The sequence below is a fragment of the Nyctereutes procyonoides genome, unplaced genomic scaffold (assembly GCF_905146905.1).
Source record: "Nyctereutes procyonoides isolate TBG_1078 unplaced genomic scaffold, NYPRO_anot_genome, whole genome shotgun sequence".
Classification (NCBI taxonomy): Eukaryota; Metazoa; Chordata; class Mammalia; order Carnivora; family Canidae; genus Nyctereutes; species Nyctereutes procyonoides.
In genome coordinates this window covers 3,599,294-3,621,486 of record NW_026575152.1, presented here as the reverse complement: position 1 = coordinate 3,621,486, position 22,193 = coordinate 3,599,294, and the positions used below count along the sequence as shown (strand labels likewise).

General features: G+C 37.8%; 1 protein-coding gene across 3 annotated transcripts in view; it reads left to right on the top strand.

Moving 5' to 3' along the window:
* CCSER1 (coiled-coil serine rich protein 1) overlaps nt 1-22,193 on the top strand; it is a 756,597-nt gene that overhangs the window by 147,657 nt on the left and 586,747 nt on the right. For all 3 annotated transcript variants that reach the window (XM_055313237.1, XM_055313238.1, XM_055313239.1), the window contains exon 2: nt 5,520-6,884. In XM_055313237.1, coding sequence (XP_055169212.1) covers nt 5,561-6,884 — 1,324 coding nt within the window. In that variant the 5' untranslated portion in view covers nt 5,520-5,560. The remainder of the gene's footprint in view (nt 1-5,519; nt 6,885-22,193) is intronic.

The following is a 22,193-nucleotide window of genomic DNA, read 5'->3' as shown; positions in this document are numbered from 1 at the left end:
TCTGGTTGGAATGGTGACAACATGCTGGAGCCAAGTGCTAACATGCCTTGGTTCAAGGGATGGAAAATCACCCGTAAAGATGGGAACGCCAGTGGAACCACACTGCTTGGCGCTCTGGATTGCGGTATGCCACCAACTCGTCCAACTGAGAAGCCCTTGCGTCTGCCTCTCCAGGATGTCTACAAAATTGGTGGTATTGGTACTGTCTCAGTGGGCCGAGTGGAGACTGGTGTTCTTAAACCTGGCATGGTGGTCACCTCTGCTCCGGTCAATGTTAAAACTGAAGTAAAGTCTGTTGAAATGCACCATGAAGCTTTGAGTGAGGCTCTTCCTGGGGACAGTGTGGGCTTCAGTGTCTAGAAGTATCTGTCAAAGATGTTCGTCATGGCAATGTGGCTGGTGACAGCAAAAATGACCCACTAATGGAAGCAGCTGGCTTCATGGCTCAGGTGATTATCCTGAACCATCCAGGCCAAATCAGTGCTGGATATGCACCTGTGCTGGGTTGTCACACAGCTCACATTGCTTGCAAGTTTGCTGAGCTGAAGGAGAAGATAGATCGTCGTTCTGGAAAAAAACTGGAAGATGGTCCCAAGTTCTTGAAATCTGGGGATGCTGCCATTGTTGATATGGTTCCTGGCAAACCTATGTGTGTTGAGAGCTTCTCTGACTATCTTCCTCAGGGCTGTTTTGCTGTTCATGACATGAGACAGACGGTTGCTGTGGGTGTCATCAAAGCAGTGGACAAGAAGGCAGCTGGAGCTGGCAAAGTCACCAAGTCTGCCCAGAAAGCTCAGAAGGCTAAATGAATATTATCCCCAATACTTGCCACCCCAGTCTTAATCAGTGGTGGAAGGAGGGTCTCAGAACTGTTTGTATTTAATTGGCCATTTAAGCTTAATAGTAAAAGGCTGGTTAATTATAGCAACACATCTTAAGCATTGTAAAACCTTCAGAAGGAAAGGAGAATGTTTTGTGGACCATTTGTTTGTTTTGTGTTTTTTTTTTTTTGTGTTGTGTGTGTGTGTGTGTGCTAGTTTTAAGTTATTAGTTTTTAAGATCAGTACTTTTTCATGGAAACAACTTGACCAAAAATCTGTTACAAAATTTTGAGACCCATTAAAACAAAAGTTTAATGAGAAAAAAAAAAAAAGAAAAAGGTGAAGGAGGTTTTTTATTTGTTTCTTTTACTTGTACAGACAGACATACTTTTTTGTGTATGTAGTATTTAGTTTCCAAGATGATTGCTTTGAACTCCTGCAGGGTCTTTTTATGCCTTCAGATAATGCCTTTAGAATCATAAAATTAAGTAAATATATATATATATATATATATATATATATATATATATTCAATATTTCTTATTTTACACTTACTCTATTTTAAATAGGTAACATTAGCAATGTATATAGCCCTTTTAACTAGAATTTATATTTTTCTGAACCATGCCAGATAAGACTCACCTCTTATTTTATTCAGAATAGATCTCCTGTATGACATTGCGCTATTAAGGGTAATGATAGTGTTTGCTTAAGTTATAGAGATCACTGAATAAAGTACTTTCTGGGAACTTTTTGTTAAATCCTGGTGTTAAAAAACAAAGGATACTGTTTCTTCAGTTGAGATCAAACTGAATTTCACACCACTTCCAGTAGAGTCAAGCACATACATCTGTGTAGTCATATTATCTACATGTGTAATTTTTTGTTTGTTTATATAGCTTTAAGGGTTTAATTAGAAGACACCTCTCTTCTATAACAAATTTGTTTTCCCAAAGAAAATAATGTGCAGAGTAGGAAACGCCCCTGAAAGATTGGAAGGTCTAGTTCAACCTGTATATTTTTTAGGATCTGTCATGATTGAGGTCATATGACTTCTGAGCCAAGAAATGCTAGAAGAGAACTTAGAAAATATGTTTATTTTATCTGACTCAGAAATTTATAAAAATATATGAAAATATATACAAGGTTTATTAAGAAATTAAAAGGTGATTGCAAAATAAAATTATAAAAATAAAATTAACATTGTCTTTCATTAATAGTTTATGTGATGATACATTGTTTTATTCAAGTTGTTCAACATTGTGCTTCTAGAAGATTTTTAGGTGTTAGCAAATTTTAGATTATTGAATGATTTTACAGTTGGAAAGTCTTTCAATTAATGTATGAATCTAAAAGTTGTAATTTAATATGATTAACCTCAAAATTGCAGCATTTGTTTATGGTAGTGAGGCAGCAAATATGTTTATTTAGATTTAAAATACTGACATATTCAAATTAAAACTTTATTTCTTGAAATCCATTTACTCTATAGGTACTAATTGAAAGCAGAGATGGCCTTTGCCACTAAGAAACTTAAGGTAAAATAGATGTTAACTAGGTATGGTAATACTTGATACATAAAGGAGTATTATTACATCCCAAATGGAAGAGGATGGGAAAGGAGTCAGAGATGACATCCTCGAAGGGACAGTGTTACAGAAATAGAAATATTTCACATCAGAGTTACAGGAAGGGCATCTCAAGCAGGTGATCCCATATCTGCAAATGCCCAGCAGATGAATGTGAACAGAAAATAGCAAGAAGTAATCAGTCCAATTAGAGAATTAAACATAAGGAGAGGGATAATGAATCTGGAGATAAAAATAGCATCTGGACATTGAAGAGTCTTTCTAAAAAGTATGGATAATTTCCATGTGTCTGTCTCTCTATATATATTATATTCTCTCTATATAATATATATAAAATCTTTCTCTTTTTTAACTGGAAAGCTCTCAGTAGGAAACGAAGACCTTAATTTAAAAGACTCTCAGTAGACAAAGTGAAATCTAAAGGATTTTTATCTCTAATAGATTTTATATCTACTTCATGTCATCTCATTTAATATACAAATATCTCTTAGTGTCTATGATGTTTTTAGTTAAATTAGGTTAAATATATTAGTAGCCTGAATGAATTATTAGTACCCAATGGAAGTCTAGTTGTTTTCATTAAGCACTTAGGAAGGAATAGTTACTCTAATTTTTTTCCTGATTATTTAAATTCTTTAAATCCTTTGAATACTTGCTAAAGAGAAATTGAGTGAGTCCTATTTTTAAATGCTGACAGAGGGGCACCTGGGTGGCACAGTCAGTTAAGTGTCTGACTTTAGCTCAGGTCATGACTTTAAGGTCCTGGGATTGGGCCCCGTGACAGGTTCCCCACTTGGTTGGAAGTCTACTTGCCTTCCATTTGTGTTCACTCTCTCTCTCTTCTCTCTCAAATAAGTAAAATCTTTAAAAAAATAAAGTAAGTGCTGACACAAAAGCAAATGTTAAAAGAAGGCTAAGTTGGGATGCCTGGGTGGCTCAGCGTTTGAGCATCTGCCTCTGGCTCAGGGTGTGTGATCCTGTGGTCCGGGATTGAGTTCCGTGTCAGGCTCCTTGTGGGGAGCCTGCTTCTCCCTCTGCCTATGTCTCTGCCTCTCTCTCTTTGTCTCTCTTGAATGAATAAATAAAAAAAAATCTTTAAAAAATAAATAAATTTAAAAAGGCTAAGAAATATTTCAGAATACACAAATACTGAAAATATCTAGTAATAATGGTAAATATCTTGACATTAATGCATTTATAACCACAGATTTACCACCAGCTTAAAATCATAATGGTTGATAATGCTCCAATTATAACAAAATTCTTCACTAGGCATTGAATGGAAACTAATCTTGCACAACCGAGAATGATGTTAACTAAAGCATCAGTAAGAGTGAAATCATGAAAAAAATTGTATTACTTTTCTGTGTCTACTTTGGAAATTGGAAACTGGAAATTGGTTAAATTAGATTTAACCTGGGAGTAAAGTTAGATATTTTTAATTTGTGAGATTTTAAGAGCTAAATTGTCTTTATCTTCTAAGCTTTCTTCTCCCAAAGGCTTACAAGAATATGCAAATATTTTGGGAGTGTTTTATACATAGTTTGATTTAAATTCAAATTTAGTGAATGCAACTAGAAATTATTTAATAAAATCATCTAATGCTAATATGTTAGATTTTATATCATTTGGGGCAAAATATGAAAATTTTTGAATGTGTATCTGAAAGGGAAAATATTTTTCATTTTTGTTACATGCTTCTTCAGGGCCATAAAATATTTCACTTGACCAATCTCATAATGTATATGTAAGAATAATAAAATGGAGGGCTGGTCATTTTATGTAGTATTTGTTATTGTTCAGGTAGGGAGTTTTGGTTGCAAGAAACAACAAAATGAAAGAGTCTGATTTACGTTGACGGGGGGGGGGTATATACATTACAGTTAAGGAATTATGTGAAATATAGAAACAAACCAAAACAGGAACCAAGTCATGGCACATTGTGAAAATTAGTGAAAAATAGCAATCATCAGAATGACAAGATTGACCATACGGGTGGAATCTCGGAATCTCTGAAGTGGAAGCATAGCTGGACCTTCAGCAGCTGGCTCTTCACTCTATTGAAGGCCATATCATGCTGATTATGAACTGATCTTGTGGTTACATAAGGATTAGTTTCTTATTCCTGCTTTCCCACTTTCTAGCTGAATGATAGAAAGTTATCTTTCTGCTATAAAATGACCATGCCATTATTATTATCTACTTCTACAGTTTGAAGCATTACAAAAGATAATCTGTGTAAGAAAAGTACTTGGTACATCACAGTTAATGAACTGTAGAGCTGTCATCTTTACCTCCTCTTCCTTTTTTTTCTTCATCAGCATCCTGACATTAATATGGTTCATAAGTTTTCTGTGCTTTTGCTTCTGTCCATATATATTCTTACTTGTCTCACCATTACCAATTGAATTAATTTGCATTCAAGTCTTTTCTTCAATGATAGTCATGGTTTCCTCATAACATTGTTTATAACCCTGCACTGTATCCTTTGTGGTTTAGTTTACTCTGCCAATGGCCTGATTATCTCCAAATGCCTCAAAATAAAACTCCAAAGAGAAGAATACTTCCTAATTTGTTTTTCTTTGACTAAAGATTTTAGTGTCCGATCATCCCTTAGTCTGGTCTGTGATTCTGTTAGGTTCAGATCAATAACTTGTTGTGTTTTATGGTATATCTGCTGCTGGCCAGTAGAGGCAGTGGTGGGGGCATTTTACCCAGAAGGCAATAATTATGGCTATCACATGCCTATTACATCTAAAAAAGTAGACATAAAAAGGATCAAACCACAAATTATAGAACTAATGAGAGTAGTAAAGCTGAGTATTGAATAGTGATCTTGTGTTTTCCAACCCAATAATCTTTTCAGTAGACTAAATATTCTTTGTGATCTTGAAATGTTTGAGCCATTATAAAATTGTTGTGCAATTATGGGATAATTTTGCTACTAAAAAATTCAGCAAATCCTTATGTATCAGAATTTTATTGTTATTTTGTCATGAACTGGCTTCTATTCCATGCCCTGAAAAACAATGTTTTGTTTTAAAATACCTTTATTATAATTTATAAATGAATTCTATTGACTTGTTCTTTTTGTTTTAACTTTTTTTAGGCTGCTAAGTTGGCTATCACAGTGCAAGCCTTGGAGTCCCAATGGGGGACTCAGGATCAAGACGATCTACCCTGGTCTCCCGGTTGCCAATATTCAGAAGAAGTATTAGCAGAAGACATGATTCTCTTCCTTCTTCACCCTCCTCCAGTAATACAGTTGGTGTCCATAGTTCCTCTCCTTCCAGCACTAACTCAAGCTCAGGTAGTACAGGTAAACGCAGAAGCATCTTCCGTACTCCTTCCATTAGTTTCCACCATAAGAAAGGGAGTGAACCTAAGCAAGACACTACCAATCAGAACCTTAGTATTTCAAATGGTGCTCAATCTGGTCATAGCAGTATGCCAAAACTAAGTTTGGAAGAACATATTAAAACCAGGGGAAGACATTCTGTTGGTTTTAGTAGTTCACGAAATAAGAAGATAACAAGATCTTTGACAGAAGATTTTGAAAGGGTAAAGGAGCACTCAACTAATAAGAATGTTTTTATAAATTGCCTAAGTTCTGGCAAAAGTGAGGGGGATGATTCTGGATTTACAGAAGAACAAACTCGCCGTTCTGTTAAGCAGTCAACAAAGAAGCTACTTACTAAATCTTTTTCATCTCACTATAAGTTTTCTAAGCCGGTTCCACAGAGTCAATCCATTTCATTGGTACAACAATCTGGATTCTCATTGGAAATTACACAGTACCAAGAGAGAGAATCTGTATTAGTAAGAGCTTCTCCATCTTGTTCTGTGGATGTAACAGAACGGGCAGGAAGTTCTTTACAATCTCCATTGCTTTCTGCTGATCTTACAACAGCTCAGACACCTTCTGAATTCTTAGCCTTGACTGAAGATTCTGTGTCTGAAGCAGATGCATTTCCTAAAAGTGGGAGCATGGCATCCCACTGTGACAACTTTGGCCACAATGATTCTACCTCTCAGATCTCTTCCAATCCTGCTGCTGTTACAAAGACAACAATAGACCTTATGGGAACTGTTCCCTGTGCAATTATGTCTCCTGGAAAATACAGGTTAGAAGGCCAATGTAGCACTGAATCTAATTCCTTACCAGAAACCTCTGCTGCTAATCAGAAGGAAGTGTTATTGCAAATCACTGAACTACCTGTTATGAATGGGAACAACTCAGAGGCTCACCTATCAGGAGACATGCAAAGAGAAGAACATATGGTAGTACTAAATGGTGAAACAATGTTGACGACAAGCTCCCCAAGGAAACTTGGATTTTATGAGCAGCATAAAGCAATAGCTGACCGTGTTAAAGGGATTCATCCTATTTCAGAGTCAAGGATAATACCCTCTTCTGCTGATCATCATATTTTTAACAAAACATCATATGGATATGAATCAAATCCTGCCAAAGGTATGCTGATTTTCTTTGTATCATAAATAAGAATTATAATTTTCATTCTAATTTATTATTATCTAATTATTTTCTTATTCCATTTCATGGATAGAAACTACCTTTTCCTTATTTTTCACTCCCTAGTATTTTTTCTTATTTATAATTTGTTTTAAATTTTTTGTCTACTTGATTTTAAATTTACTTCACTTGTATTATGCTAGAAATGTATTTCAGCAATATTACTCATATTTTGTAGTTGTGTTGTCCAGGTTCTGACCTTCAGAAGAGTGGTAAGAAATTAATTTTAGGGGATCCCTGGGTGGTGCAGCGGTTTGGCGCCTGCCTTTGTTTGGCCCAGGGCGCGATCCTGGAGACCCGGGATCGAGTCCCACGTCGGGCTCCCGGTGTATGGAGCCTGCTTCTCCCTCTGCCTGTGTCTCTGCCTCTCTCTCTCTCTCACTGTGTGCCTATCATAAATAAATAAAACAAAAAAAATTAAAAAAAAATTTAAGAAATTAATTTTATTTCGAATGTAGCTTTATCTAAAATCAAGATTTGCTTTTTTAGAGTATATGGTAGAGTATTGGTATTTCTTAGTCAATGAAATGGATATTTCCAGTCAAAATCACTTTAAAGAAATTTGTATAATTTAAATTTTATTTCCTATTTTAACAAAACTTGAATTATTAAGTAGAATCTATGTTTCAGCACAAATAATCTCTATCTTTAAATACAGTAGACTTGCAACCTTTAAAAATATTGTCATTGGAGCCTGGATACCCTGGTTTAAATCTTTCCTCTGTCATTATTTTATTTTTCTTATTCTTTTAAATACTAAAGGTTTTTTATTTAGTTATTTGGTGGGGGGGGGAGTGCAGGAGAGCACAAGCAGGGGGAAGGGCAGAAGGAGAGGGGGAAGCAGGCTCCTCACAGAGCAGGGAGCCTGATGTAGGGATGGATCCCAGGACTCTGGGATCATGACCCAAGCCTGAGCTGAAGGTAGATGCTAAAACAAGTGAGCCACCCAGGCACCCTGCCTCTGTCATTGAATACCTGTGTAACCCTGGGTACCCTCTCTTTGGTTTAAAAAAAGGGGAGAAGGGTGGTTGAATTACTCCAGTATATTATTTAACAGAAAACTTTGTTATTTAATATAATTTTCAGTTAAGAAAACTGTTGAATATATATGCCACCTTCTGGGCTATATTTGACATTATTTTAATTTTTTTTCCTCTGCTATGATTCCTACTACAATGGCTGCTGCTGTTGCTACTCCTAAAATTCCTATTACTCTCTTACTACTGCTGCCATCTTGTTCTCCCAACACTGAATGCTTATTAAGTCCCATTTCCCATTCTGTGGACTTTGGATACATGAATTTATCAAATTTTCAGATGAGTGTAATCACTTCTATTATAGTAAACCATTTTATAGACAATCATGAAGCAATTTGCATGCATTTCATTTAATCTTTTTTTAAAAATTATTTTTTTAAAAAAATAAAAAAAATATACATTCATTTGCCAACAGTACCACATGTTTATCCATTCATCTGTCAGAGGACATTGTGGCTCCTTCCAAAGTTTGGCTATTGTGGATTGCTGCTATAAACATTGGGGTGCAGGTATCCTGTAGTTTCACTACATCTGTATCTTTGGGATAAATACCTAGTAGTGCAATTGCTAGGTCATAGGGTAGCTCTACTTTTAACTTCTTGAGGAACTCCACACTGTTTCCAAAATGGCTGCACCAGCTTGCATTCTTACCAGCAGTGGAAGAGGGTCCCCTTTCTCCATATCCTCTCCAACATTTCTTGTTTCCTGTCTTGTTAATTTTTGCCATTCTCACTGGTGTAAGGTGGTATCTTGTGGTTTTGATTTGTATTCCCTGATGGTTAGTGATGTGGTGCATTTTCCTATGTGCTTGTTGGCCATGGGTAAGTCTTTGGAGAAATGTCTGTTCATGTCTTCTGTCCATTTCTTGACTGGATTGTTTGTTTCTTGTGTGTTTAGTTTGATAAGTTCTTTTTTCTTTTCTTTTTTTTTAGATTTTATTTATTCATGAGAGAGGCAGAGAGACAGGCAGAGGGAGAAGCAGATTCCATGCAGGGAGCCTGATGTGGGACTTGATCCCGGGTCTCCAGGATCACGCCCTGGGCTGAAGGCGGCGCTAAACCGCTGAGCCACCTGGGCTGCCCTTGATAAGTTCTTTACCGATCTTGGATACTAGCCCTTTATCTGTCATGTCATTTGTAAATATCTTCTCCCATTCTATAGGTGGTCTTTTAGTATTGTTGACTATTTCCTTTGCTGGGCAGAAACTTCTGATCTTCACAAAGTCCCAATAGTTCATGTTAGCTTTTGTTTCCCTTGCCTTCGTAGATGTGTCTTGTAAGAAGTTGCTGTGGCCTAGTTCAAAAGAGTTGTTGGCAGTGTTCTCCTCTAAGATTTTGATGGATTCTTGTCTCACATTCACATCTTTCAACCATTTTGAATTTATCTTTGTGGTGTAAGAGAATGGTCCAGTTTCATTTTTCTGCATGTGGCTAGTTTTCCCAGCACCATTTATTGAAGAGACTGTCTTTTTTCCAGTGGATAGTCTTTCCTGCTTTGTAGAAGATGAGTTGGCCATAGAGTTGAGGGTCCATTTCTGGATTATCTGTTCTTTTCCATTGACCTATGTGTCTGTTTTAGTGCCAGTACCATACTGTCTTGATGATCACAGCTTGAAGTCAGGCATTGTGATGACCCCAGCTTTGGTTTTCTTTTTCAACATTTCTCTGGCTATTCCGGGTCTTTTCTGGTTCCAAACAGATCTTAAGATTATTTGTTCCAGCTCTGTGAAGGAAGAAGTCCATGGTATTTTGATAAGAATTGCATTGAACGTGTAAATTGCTCTGGGTAGCACAGGCATTTTTTCAATATTTATTCTTCCAATCCATGAGCATGGAATGTTTTTCCATCTCTTTGTGTCTTCCGCAATTTCTTTCAGAAGTGTTCTATATTTTTTAGAGTATAGATCCTTTACCTCTTTGGTTAGGTTTATTCCTGGGTATCTTATGGTTTTGGGTGCAATTGTAAATGGGATTGATTCCTGAATCTCTCTTTCTTCAGTCTCATTGTTAGTGTATAGAAATGCCACTGATTTCTGGGCATTGATTTTGTATCCTGCCACATTGCCAAATTGCTATATGAGTTCTAGTAATCTTGGGATAGAGTCTTTTGGGTTTTCTGTATAGAGTATCATGTCATCTGCAAAGAGGGAGAGTTTGTCTTCTTCTTTGCCAATTTGAGTGCCTTTTATTTTTGTTGCCTGATTGCTGAGGCTAGGACTTCTAGTCCTATGTTAAATAACAGTGATGAGAGTGGACATCCCTGTTGTGTTCCTGATTTTAGAGGAAAGGCTCTCAATTTTTCCCTTTGAGAATGATATTCACTGTGGGCTTTTAATATATGGCCTTTAAAATGTTGAAGAATGTTCCCTCTATCCGTACACTGAAGAGTTTTAATCAGGAGTGGATACTGCATTTTGTTAAATGCTTTCTCTGCATCTATTGAGAGAATCATATGGTCCTTGTCTTTTCTTTTATTGATGTGATCTATCATGTTTATTGTTCTATGAGTGTTGAACTACCCTTGCATCCAGGGGATAAATCCCATTGGGTCATGGTGAATAATCTTCTTAATGTATTGTTGGACCCTGTATCTTGGTGAGAATTTTTGTATCCATGTACATCAGGAATATTGGTCTATAATTCTTCTTTTTGGTGGAGTCTTTGTATGGTTTGGGGAACAAGGTAATGCTGGCCTCATAAATGAGTTTGGAAGTATTCCCTCAATTTTATTCTTTGAAACAGCTTTAGTGTAATAGGTATTATTTCTTCTTTAAATGTTTGGTAGAATTCCCCTGGGAAGTCATCTGGCCCTGGACTTTTGTGTCTTGGGAGGTTTTTGAGGACTGCTTCAATTTATTCACTGGTTATTAGCCTGTTCAGGTTTTCTATTCTTGTTTCAGTTTTGGTGATTGGTAGGTTTTGAGAAATGCATCCATTTCTACCAGATTGCCTAATTTGTTGGCATATAGTTGCTCATAATACATTTTAAAAATCATTAGTATTTCGTTGGTATTGGTTGTTATATCTATTTCCTTTCATTGATGATTTTATTAATTTGAGTCTTTTTTCTTTTTTAATAAGTCTTGCTAGGGGTTTATCTATCTTACTAATTCTTTTGAAGAACTAGCTCCTGGTTTCAGTGATCTACAGATCTTCAGGTCTCTATTTCATTGAGTTCTGCTTGAATCTTTATTTTCTCTCTTCTGCTGCTTGGTTTAGGCTTTATTTGCTCTTCTTCCTCTAGTTCCTTAGGTGCAAGGTTAGCTGGTGTATTTGAGATTTTTTCAATTTTTTGAGAGGCTTGTATTGAGATGGACTTCCTTCTTAGGACTGCTTTTGCTGTTTCCCGAAGATTTTGAACGGTTGTACTTTCATTTTCATTAGTTTTTATAAATCTTTTTAAATTCTTCTCTAATTTCCTGGTTGACCCATTCATATTCATCTTTTAATAGGATACTCTTTAACCTCTAAGTATTTGAATTTCTTCCAGATTTCTTCTTGTGATTGAGTTCTAGTTTCAAAGTGTTGTGGTTTGAAAATATGCAGAGGATAATCCCAATTTTTTGTTATCTTTTGAGACCTGATTTGTGACCCAGTAGGTGGTCTATTCTGTAGAAAGTTCCATGTGCACTTGAGAAGAATGTGTATTCAGTTACATTAGGATGGAATATTCTGTATATATCTCTGAAATCCATTTTGTCCAGTGTATCATTCAAGGCCCTTGTTTCTTTTGCTGAGAGGGCCATGTTGAAGTCTCCTACTATTAATGTATTATTATCTATGTATCTCTTTACTTTGGTTATTAATTGATATACTTGGCTGCTCCCACATTAGGGGCATAAATATTCATAATTGTTAGGCCTTCTTGTTGAACACATCCTTTAAATATGATATAGTGTCCCTCCTCATCTCATTGCAGTCTTTGGTTTAAAATCTTATTTATCTGATATGAGGATTGCTACCCCAACTTTATTTTGAGGCTCATTTGCATGGTAAATGGTTCTCCACTCTCTCATTTTCAGTCTGGAGGTGTCCTTAGGTCTAAAATGAATCTTCTGTAGACAGCATATAGATGGGTCTTGTTTTTTTATTTATTCATAAGAGATACAGAGAGAGGCAGAGACATAGTCAGAGGGAGAAGTAGGCTCCCTGTGGAGAACATGATGTGGTACTTGATCTCAGGACCCCAGGATCAGGACCAGAGCCAAAGGCAGATGCTCTACCACTGAGCCATCCAGGCATCCTTGTAGGGTCTTCCTTTTTTTTTTTTTATCTTATCTATTCCGATACTCTGTGTCTTTTGACTGGATCATTTAGTCCATTCACATTCAGAGTAGCAATTGAAAGATATGAGTTTAATGTCATAGTATTACCTATACAGTCCCTGTTTCTGTGGGTTATTTCTTTGGGCTCCTTCCTTTGCTCATAGGGTTCCTCTTAATATTCCTTGCAGAGCTGGTTTGGTGGTCACATATTCTTTCAGTATCTGTCTGTCCTGGAAACTCTTTATCTCCTATTCTAAATGACAGCCTTGCTGGATAAAGTATTCTTGGCTGCATGTTTTTCTTGTTTAGTACTCTAAATATATTATGCCAGCCCATTCTGGCCTGCCAGGTCTCTGTGGATAGGTGTGCTGTGAATCTGTTATTTCTCCTCATATAAGTTATTGTCTCAAGCTGCTTTTAGGATTTTCTATTTATCTCTGAAATTTGCAAACCTCACTATTGTATGTCGGGGTGTTGATCAGTCTTTGTTGATTTTTTGGGGGGCACCATCTATCTTTTGGATATGTATGCCTGTTTCCTTCACCAGATTAGGGAAGTTCTCAGCTATTACTTGTTCAAATATACTGTGTTCCTCTTTCTCTCTGGGATTCCATCCTGTGGAATCCCAATAAGATGAATATTATTTCTTTTCAAACTGTCATATATTTCCTGAAGTCTCTCCTCATGGGTTCTTAATTGTTTTTCTCTTTTTTCCTCAGTTTCATTCCTTTCCATCAACATGTCTTCTATGTCACTCACTCACTCTTCTACCTCATTAACCTTAGCAGTTAGAGCATCCGGTTTAGCCTGCATCTCAGTTAAAGTATTTTTAATTTCAGCCTGATTAGATCTCAATTCTACAGTAAGAAGAATCTCTAGAGACCTTTGTGCTTTTTTCACCAGAGCCACCAGTTATTTTATAATTGTACCTCTGAATTGTATCTCTGATGTGCTACTTAAATCCCTATCAGTTATGTCTGTGGCAGGGAGTATTTCTTCCAGTTCTTTCTTTTGTGGTGAATTCTTCCTTCTAGTCATTTTGTCCAGTGCAGAATGGCTGTATGAGTGAACAGAGTCAAAAATATCAACCACAACCCCAAGTAAAATACATCCTAGAAAATTCCGAAGAGGTAGGGACCAGAAAATAAAAGAAAAAGAAAACAAAACAAAAAGACCATGAAAGTGAAAAACAAAACCAAAAAAATAGTAAAAATTAAAAAAAAAAAAAAAGGTGGGGAGGAAGACTTGGGCAAAATTAAAAATAGTCTCACAGAATGGACCTAAAAGGTGATCCCCTTGGTTCTGAGTGTATTTTGTTCTGTATGTTATGAGATGCTAAATTCCAAATTTATATAAACCAGCAAAACTTATAGAGAGACACAACAGCAACCACAAAGACAGAAACAAGATAAAAGAGTGGGGCAGAGTGGGAAGGAGAAGAGAATATAGTTTCACATAATGGACCAATACTTTGCTCCATTGGTTATGAGTGTATTTGGTCTGTATGTTGGAAAGTACTAACTTCCACATTTATAAAACAAAACAAGTCAAAAAACCCCACTATCACTTATATATCTACAAAAATTAAATTGAATTCATTGAAAGGAAACCAAAAATGAAGAATATATCTAAGACATGTAATTATAAAAATATGAATGTCAAAAAGGAAAACACTTAAAAATGAGGAGTTGATAAAATATTGTAGTTAAGGCAGGAAAAGAGAAAAAATACTGGAAATTTTTAACCTGAAAGATAAATGAATCATAAGGAAAAAACCTTGAGTTCTATGTACTATTTTCCCTCAGTCCTGGAGCTTTCCAGTGCTGCTTGGTCAGTAAACTTGCTGTTCCCTTGTTCTTCCAGATGATCTTCTGGGGGAGGGGCTTATTGCGCTGATTCTCGGGTGTCTGTGCCTGGGCAGAGATGCCTTGCCCCTTGCCAGGTGGCAGGGCTCCATGTAAAGCTGTTTTTACTGTGAGGCCTTTGTTCCATAGAGGCTGGGCCTCTTCCAAGTGAAAGGAGAAAAAGGAAAAATGACAGGGGTCAGATCTGCTGCCCTGGAGCGCAGAGCTCCCTGTGTCTACGGCACTGCAGTCTCAGTGCACACTGGCTTAGATCCTCCTGCAGGCGGATGTGAGGGCACTGATTTGTACAGATTGAAGTGCACCTAGCAGTAGGAGAGGTTTCACCGGTTTGATCGCTCCCCATTCTGCCTGTCCGTGAAGGAAGGGAGGATTGCCTGCTTCTGTCCTCTTATGGGCTCTGGGGTACAGAGAACTCAGCTGCTAGCCTGCGTATCCCACCCGCCTCTCCCAGGTGCCCCAGGAGGGGTGCTGCTTTCCACCATCCAACCACAGTTGAAAAAGAAAGAAAGTTGTGAGCTTTCTCCCCGGCACCCCTATTCTGCGCCTCCAGGAATATTGAGACTTCACTGCCCCTCCTGTGATCCTGCTCAGTTTCCCCCCTAAGCACTTTTCAGTCAGGGAAGACAATTGCAGGCACAGATTTCTAAAGTTCTGGATTGCACGGCTGTGCTGCTTTCCTGCAGTGGCTTTTCAAGGCTCCATCCCCCAAAGTGTATCTTCCAATATATCCCCTCCCTTCCTCTTCTCTGCCTTCCTACCTTGTCAGAAGCAATCACTTTTCTCTTTGTAGCATTCTCAGCTATTCTCTCTTTACATCTCAGGTTGAATTCATAGATGTTCAGGATGGTTTGAAAGTTATCCAACTAAATTTGGGGGACCAGGTGAAATGAAAATCCCTACTCTTCTGTCATCTTACCTCTCAAATCTATTTTTAAAAATTTTAATTCCAGTGTACTTAACATGCAATGTTATATTAGTTTCAGCTATACAATATAATGATTCATCAATTCCTTACCTTACTTAGTGTTCATCAAGGTAAGTGTCATTTAATCTTAACCAAAATTTTATATACAGTTATTAATATTTGAGGATTAAGTTAAATAACTTTATGAAATCATACTCAGCAAATAGTGGATCTCAAGCTGGAATTTAGGCAGTTTTTAAAAGAAATAGCACCAATAAAAGGATAGAAATGTACTTACCCTGATTATATCTAGTTCTTATTTAGAAAAAAATCATTTGCCTCAATATCAAATTGAATACGGTATATATTTATATCTATGAGAATATCTTGCTGTTAATCTGTTGACTAAAATCCTATTTGTGAGCCATTTAACACATTAAAGTCATTTTGATGAATTTCATAAGGTGTTGCCTGTTATTAGGACAATAGCTCTTTATTCATGTTATCTACAACTTGTGAAATAGAGAGGGATAGGCAAATAAGCTGATAATGTCAACAAGGAAAAGACAGTAGTGTCCTTCATTATGTGGAGAGGTTCTTATACCATTCATAAGGATTTTATAATTTGGAAATTCAGTATTTTAAAACAAGTTAAGTAAAAGTATTTTATGTGAGAGTTGCTATGTACACTAAATTCCATAACACTGGAGGATGTGTAAGCTAGTATTTAATACATGTGTCAATGCCTGAGGTGTATAGTCATATCAAAAATAATAATATGAGAGAGGTGGGGCAAGAAGACAGAGCAATAGGGATCTTCAACTTACCTGGTCCCACCAACTTAACCTAGATAACTTTCAAATCATCCTGAACACCTACGAATTCGACCTGAGATTTAAAGAGAGAACAGCTGCAACACTACAGAGAGAAGGAATTTTTGCATCTAGGAAGGTAGGTAGGCAGAAAAAAATAAAGAATCCAGTGGGGAGGGGCCCCGCGAGGAGCCAGGCTAAGGCCAGGTGGTGAGAGCCTCCGGACAGGAAAGCCCAGCCCTGGAGAAGCAGGAACCTTAAAAATCTGCACCAGATTCTTCCCGGATGGAAAGGCGCTCAGCGGGGAACTCGGAACTCGAGCAGGATCGCAGGAGGGGCAGTGGGGCCTCCGGCTCCCGGGGTCACTAACAGAGGAGGTGCGCCCAGGGGAGAGCGCCCCACACCCTGTGGCCGATCTCGGTAAAGGGCTGGAGCCCCCTGCGGGGCCTTGGGGAGAAGCCGGGGGTCAGGCGGGGGCTCCGGGTGGAGCGGGGTGTGCCCTGCTGCCTTCGGGAGCCGCGGGCCGGGAGCGCGATTCCAGCGCTGCAGGCCCCAGACCCCAGGGCGCTGGGGGACACAGCCGGGATCCTGAGCTCCTCCAGGACAGGCGGAGGCGAGGAGGGCCCAGGACAGCGAGGACTCTCCTGCTGCTGGGCGCCCCCAAGGTGTGCAGTTTAGCGCCCCCTGCCCTGGGAGCATCTAGGACAGTGCGACTGGGAGCTGCGGGTGGTTACTGGGGGAGCTGACTCCAGGGCTGGAGTCCTGGCCGCCACCAGTGTTGTTCCTCCTTGTGTCACCCTGTGTCTGTGAGGGGCGGGGCCACCAGGGAACAGGAGCCTCATGGGGTCAACAGTTCCCACTGAGCCATCCACCTGGCAGGGGGCGGGGCAGCTCCCCCAGGTGCACACACCTGAGAATCAGCACAGCAGGCCCCTTCCCCAGAAGACCAACTGGAAGAACAGGGGAAGAGCAAGTTCTTGACCTAGCAGCGCTGGAAAGCTCCAGGGGAAGTCAAGAGATTCACAGTATATAGAACCAGAGGGTTCCCCGCCCCCCCCCCCTTTTTTTCCCTTTTTCCGGTACAACTTATTTTAAATCAGACTAAAAATTTCCAATATTTTTTCTTTTTCTCCACCTTTACAATATTTTACTACTGCTTCATTTTAAAATTTCCTCCTTTTTGACTTTCATATTTCATATTTTATATTTCTACAATTACATGTCTTATATTTTCCACTTCTAGATTCCCTCCAACATACTCAATTTAATTTTTGGGAGATACATGAGATATGGGTTTTTTTGTTTTGTTTTGTTTTTTGTTTTTTTGTTTTGTTTTGTGTTTCTTGTTTTCTCTGCCTCATTTTGTTCTACAATAGTGGAAGTTAATACCTTCTAAAATGACCAGCATGCACCCAGAACCAAGTGGTATTCCATACTGGTTCATTCCATGAGATTATATTCTCTCTTCATTCTCATTCTGCCCCTCTCTTTTATCTCATTTATGTTTTGGTGGTCAATGGTGGGGCTCTTTACAAGTATTTCTGGTTTATATAAATTTGGGACTGAGCATCTTCTAACATACAAAACTTAATAGACTCAGAAGCATGAGGATTGCCCTCTAGGACCCCTCAGGTAGACTACATTCTCCCTCCACTACAACTTTTTCACCACCACCATATCCCAGTTCCACCCCTTTATTTTCTTCTTTTATCTTTACTTTTTTTCTTTTTTTACTCTTTACTTTTGCGTTTTCTTCTTTTTTTTCATTTTCCTTTTCTTCTTCTTTGGGATTCCTGGCTTTTTATTTTCTACTACTTTGTTTTAAAATTTGTTTTTCATTTTAGTGATCCTGTTGTTTTATTTTGTTCTGATCTTTGTTTTAATTTTCTGGTCTCTGACCTCATCAGAATCATCTAGGGTGAAATTTACTTAGGTCATGGTTGATATTCTTGACTCAGCCCACTCATACAGCCACTCTGCACTGAGCAAAATTACTAGAAGGAAGAACTCACCACAAAAGAAAGAATCAGAAATAGTACTCTCTGCCACAGTTACAGAATATGGATTATAATTCAATGTTAGAAAGCCAATTCATAAGAACAATTATAAAGCTACTGGTAGCTCTGGAAAAAGCATAAAGGATTCAAGGGACTTCATGACTGCAGAATTTATATCTAATCAGGCCGAAATTAAAAATCAACTAAATGAGATGCAATCCAAACTGGATGTCCTGATGACGAGGGTTAATGAGGTGGAAGAGAGTGAGTGACATAGAAGACAAGTTGATGGCAAGGAAGGAAGCTGAGGAAAAAAGGAAAACAAAAGACCATGAGGAAAGGCTTCAGGAAATAAATGATAGCCTGAGAAGGAAAAATCTATGTATAATTGGCATTCCAGAGAGCACCGAGAGGGACAGAGGGTCAGAAAGCATATTTGAACAAATCATAGTTGAGAACTTCCCTAATTTGGGGAGGGAAACAGGTGTTCAGATCCAGGAGATAGAGAGGTCCCCCCTCAAAATCAATAAAAAAGTTCAATACCTCGATGTTTAATAGTGAAACCTGCAAATTCCTAAGACAAAGAGAAAATCCTTAAAACAGTGAGAGACAAGAGATTCTTAACTTACATGGGGAAGTATTAGATTCACAGCAGACTTCTCCACAGAGACCTGGCAGGCCAGAAAGGGCAGTCATGATATATTCAGGGTACTAAATGAGAAGAATATACAGCCAAGAATACTTTATCCAGCAACACTGTCATTCAGAACAGAAGGAGAGAGAAAGACCTTGCAGGATAGGCAGAAACTGAAAGAATATGTGACCACCAAACCAGTTCTGCAAGAAATATTATGGGGGACCCTGTAAAAGAAAGAGGGAGCCCAAAGAAACAATCCACAAAAGCAGAGACTGAATACGTATTACGATGACAATAAATTCATATCTTTCCATAGTTACTCTGAATGTGAATGGGCTAAATGATCTCATCAAATGATGCAGGGTTTCAGACTGGATAAAAAGCAAGACCCATCCATATGCTGTCTCCCAGACTCATTTGAGACCGAAGGACACCTCCAGCCTGAAAATGAAAGGTTGGTAGACCATTTACCATTCAAATGGTCTTCAAAAGAAAGCTGAGGTAGCAATCCTCATATCAGATAAAGTAAAATTTATCCCATTATCCCAAAGACTGTAGTAAGAGATGAAGAGGGACACTATAGCATACTTAAAGGGTCTATCCAACAAGAAGACCTAACAATCATGAATATTTATGCCCCTAATGTGGGAGCTGCCAAGTATATCAATCCATTAATAACCAAAGTAAAGACATATTTAAATAATAATACACTAATACTGGGAGACTTCAACACTGCACTTTCTGTAAATGACAGGTTTTCTAAGCTGAGCATCACCAAAGAAACAAGGACCCTAAATGATACTCTGGACCAGATGGATTTCACAGATGCATACAGAACTTTCCATCCAAACGCAACTGAATACACATTCTTCTAAGTGCACCTGGAACTTTCTCCAGAATAGAGCTTACTATTCACAATCAGGTCTCAACCGATACCAAAATATTGGGGTTGTCCCCTACATATTTTCAGACCACAATGTTTTGAAACTAGACCTCAATCACAAGAAGAAATTTGGAAGAAACTCAAACACGTGGAGGCTAATGACCATCCTACTAAAAGATGAATGGGTCAACCAGGAAATTAGAGAAGAATTTAGAAGATTCATGGAAACTAATGAAAATGAAGATATAACTTTTCAAAATCTTTGGGATAGAGCAAAAGCGGTCCTAGGAGAGAAATGCATTGCAATACAAGCTTCCCTCAAAAAATTGGAAAAACTCAAATACACAAGCTAACCTCACACCTAAAGAAATTGGAGAAAGAACAGCAAATAAAACCTACACCAAGCAGAAAAAGAGAGATAATAAAGATTCAAGCAGAACTCAATGAAATAGAGACCAGAAGAACTGTAGAACAGATCAACAAAACCAGGAGCTGGTTCTTTGAAAGAATTAATAAGATAGATAAACACCCAGTCAGCCTTATTAAAAAGAAAACAGAAAAGACTCAAATTACTAAAATCGTGAATGAAAGAGGAGAGATCACAACCAATACAAAGGGAATAAAACAATTTTAAAAACATGAGCAGCTATCTGCCAACAAATTAGGCAATCTAGAAGAAATGGATGCATTTATGGAAAACCACAAATTACCAAAACTGGAACAGGAAGAAATAGAAAAGCTGAACAGGCCAACAACCAGGGAGAAAATTTGAAGCAGTCATCAAAAACCTCCCAAGACACAAAAGTCCAGGGCCAGATGACTTCCCAGGGGAATTCTATCAAACGTTTAAGGAAGAAATAATAGGTATTATTTCAGTTCTGAAGGGTAGAAAGGGACGAAATACTTCCAAACTCGTTTTATGAGGCCAGAATTACCTTGATTCCAAAACCAGACAAAGACCTCCTCAAGGGGGAATTATAGACCAATATCCCTGATGAACACAGATGCAAAAATTCTCAACATGATATTAGCCAATAGGATCTAAGAGTACATTAAGATTATTCATCATGACTAAGTGGTATTTATCCCCGGGATGCAAGGGTGGTTCAACACTGGTAAAACAATCAATGTGATCACATCAACAAGAGAAAAAACAAGAATGATATGATCCTCTCAATAGATGCAGAGAAAGCATTTGACAAAATAGAGCATCCATTCCTGATTAAAACTCTTCAGAGTGTAGGGATAGAGAAAACATTCCTCAGCAACCTAAAAGTCATCTATAAAAAGTCTACAGCTAATATCATTCCCAGCGGGGAAAACTGAGAGCCTTTCCCCTAGTATCAGGAAAACGACAGGGATGTCCACTCTCACCACTGTTATTCAACATAGTACTAGAAGCCCTAGCCTCAGAAATCAGGCAACAAAAAGAAAGAAAAGAAGAAGAAGCCAAACTCTCCCTCTTTGCAGATGACATGATACTCTATACAGAAAACCCAAAGGACTCTATTCCAAGATAGAGAACTCATATAGCAATTCAGCAATGTCACAGGATACAAAATCAATGCCCAGAAATTAGAAGCATTTCTATACACTAACAGACTGAAGAAAGAGAGATTAAGGAATCCATCCCATTTACAATTGCACCCAAAACCATAAGATACCCAGGAATAAACCTAACCGAAGATGTAAAGGATCTATACTGTAAAAAATATAGAACACTTTTGAAAGAAATTGAGGGAGACACAAAGAGATTGAAAAATATTCCATGCTCATTGATTGGAAGAATTAATATCGTGAAAATGTCAATGCTACCCAAGGCAGTTTATACATTAATGGAATAACTATCAAAATACCATGGACTTTCTTCAGAGAGTTAGAACAATACATATAATATATGTATATATATACTTACATACATACGTACATATATACTGTGGAATATTACTCAGCCATTATAAAGGACAAATACCCATTATTTGCTTCAACGTGGTTGGAGCTGGAGGGTATTATGCTGAGTGAAGTAAGTCAATCGGAGAAGGACAATCATTATATTATATGTACAATCATTATTATATGGTTTCACTCATACAGGGAATATGAAAAATAGTGAAAGAGATTATAGGGGAAAGGAGAGAAAATGCGTGAGACAAATCAGAGAGTGTGACAAAACTTGAGAGACTCCTAACTCTGAGAAACAAACAAGGGGTAGTGGAAGGGGTGGTGGGCAGGGGGATGGGGTGCCTGGGTGACAAGCACTGATGGAGGCACTTGACAGGATGGGCATTGAGTGGTATAATGTATGTTGGCAAATGAAACTCCAAAAAAATATACATAATAAAAAACAAAAAAGTAGATAAATTAAAACAAAAACAATAGAAAAAATAATAATATGAAGTCGAGCTCTTTATCTATTCATTATTGATGGACACTTAGATACCTTAGCTATTACGGATAATTCTGTTGTAAACATTGGGGTACAGATATCTCTTTGAGATGATGTTTTCTTTTCCTTTGGATTTATTTCCAGAAATGGAATTCCTAGATCATATGGTAACTTTATTTTTGATTTCTTGAAGAAACTGCATACTTTTTCCCATAGTGTCTGTACCAGTTTACATTCCCACTATCAGTGTATAAAGGTTTCTTTTTCTTCACAGTCTTGACAACACTTGTTATCTTTTGACTTTTTACTAATAGCCATCCCAACTGTTGTGATGTGATATCTCTTGTGGTTTTGATTTACATTTCCCTGATGATTAGTGATGTTGAACACCTTTTCATGTACTGGTTGGCTATTTTTTATCTTTTGGGGGAAAAATGTCTATTTAGGCTTTTTGTGAATTTTAT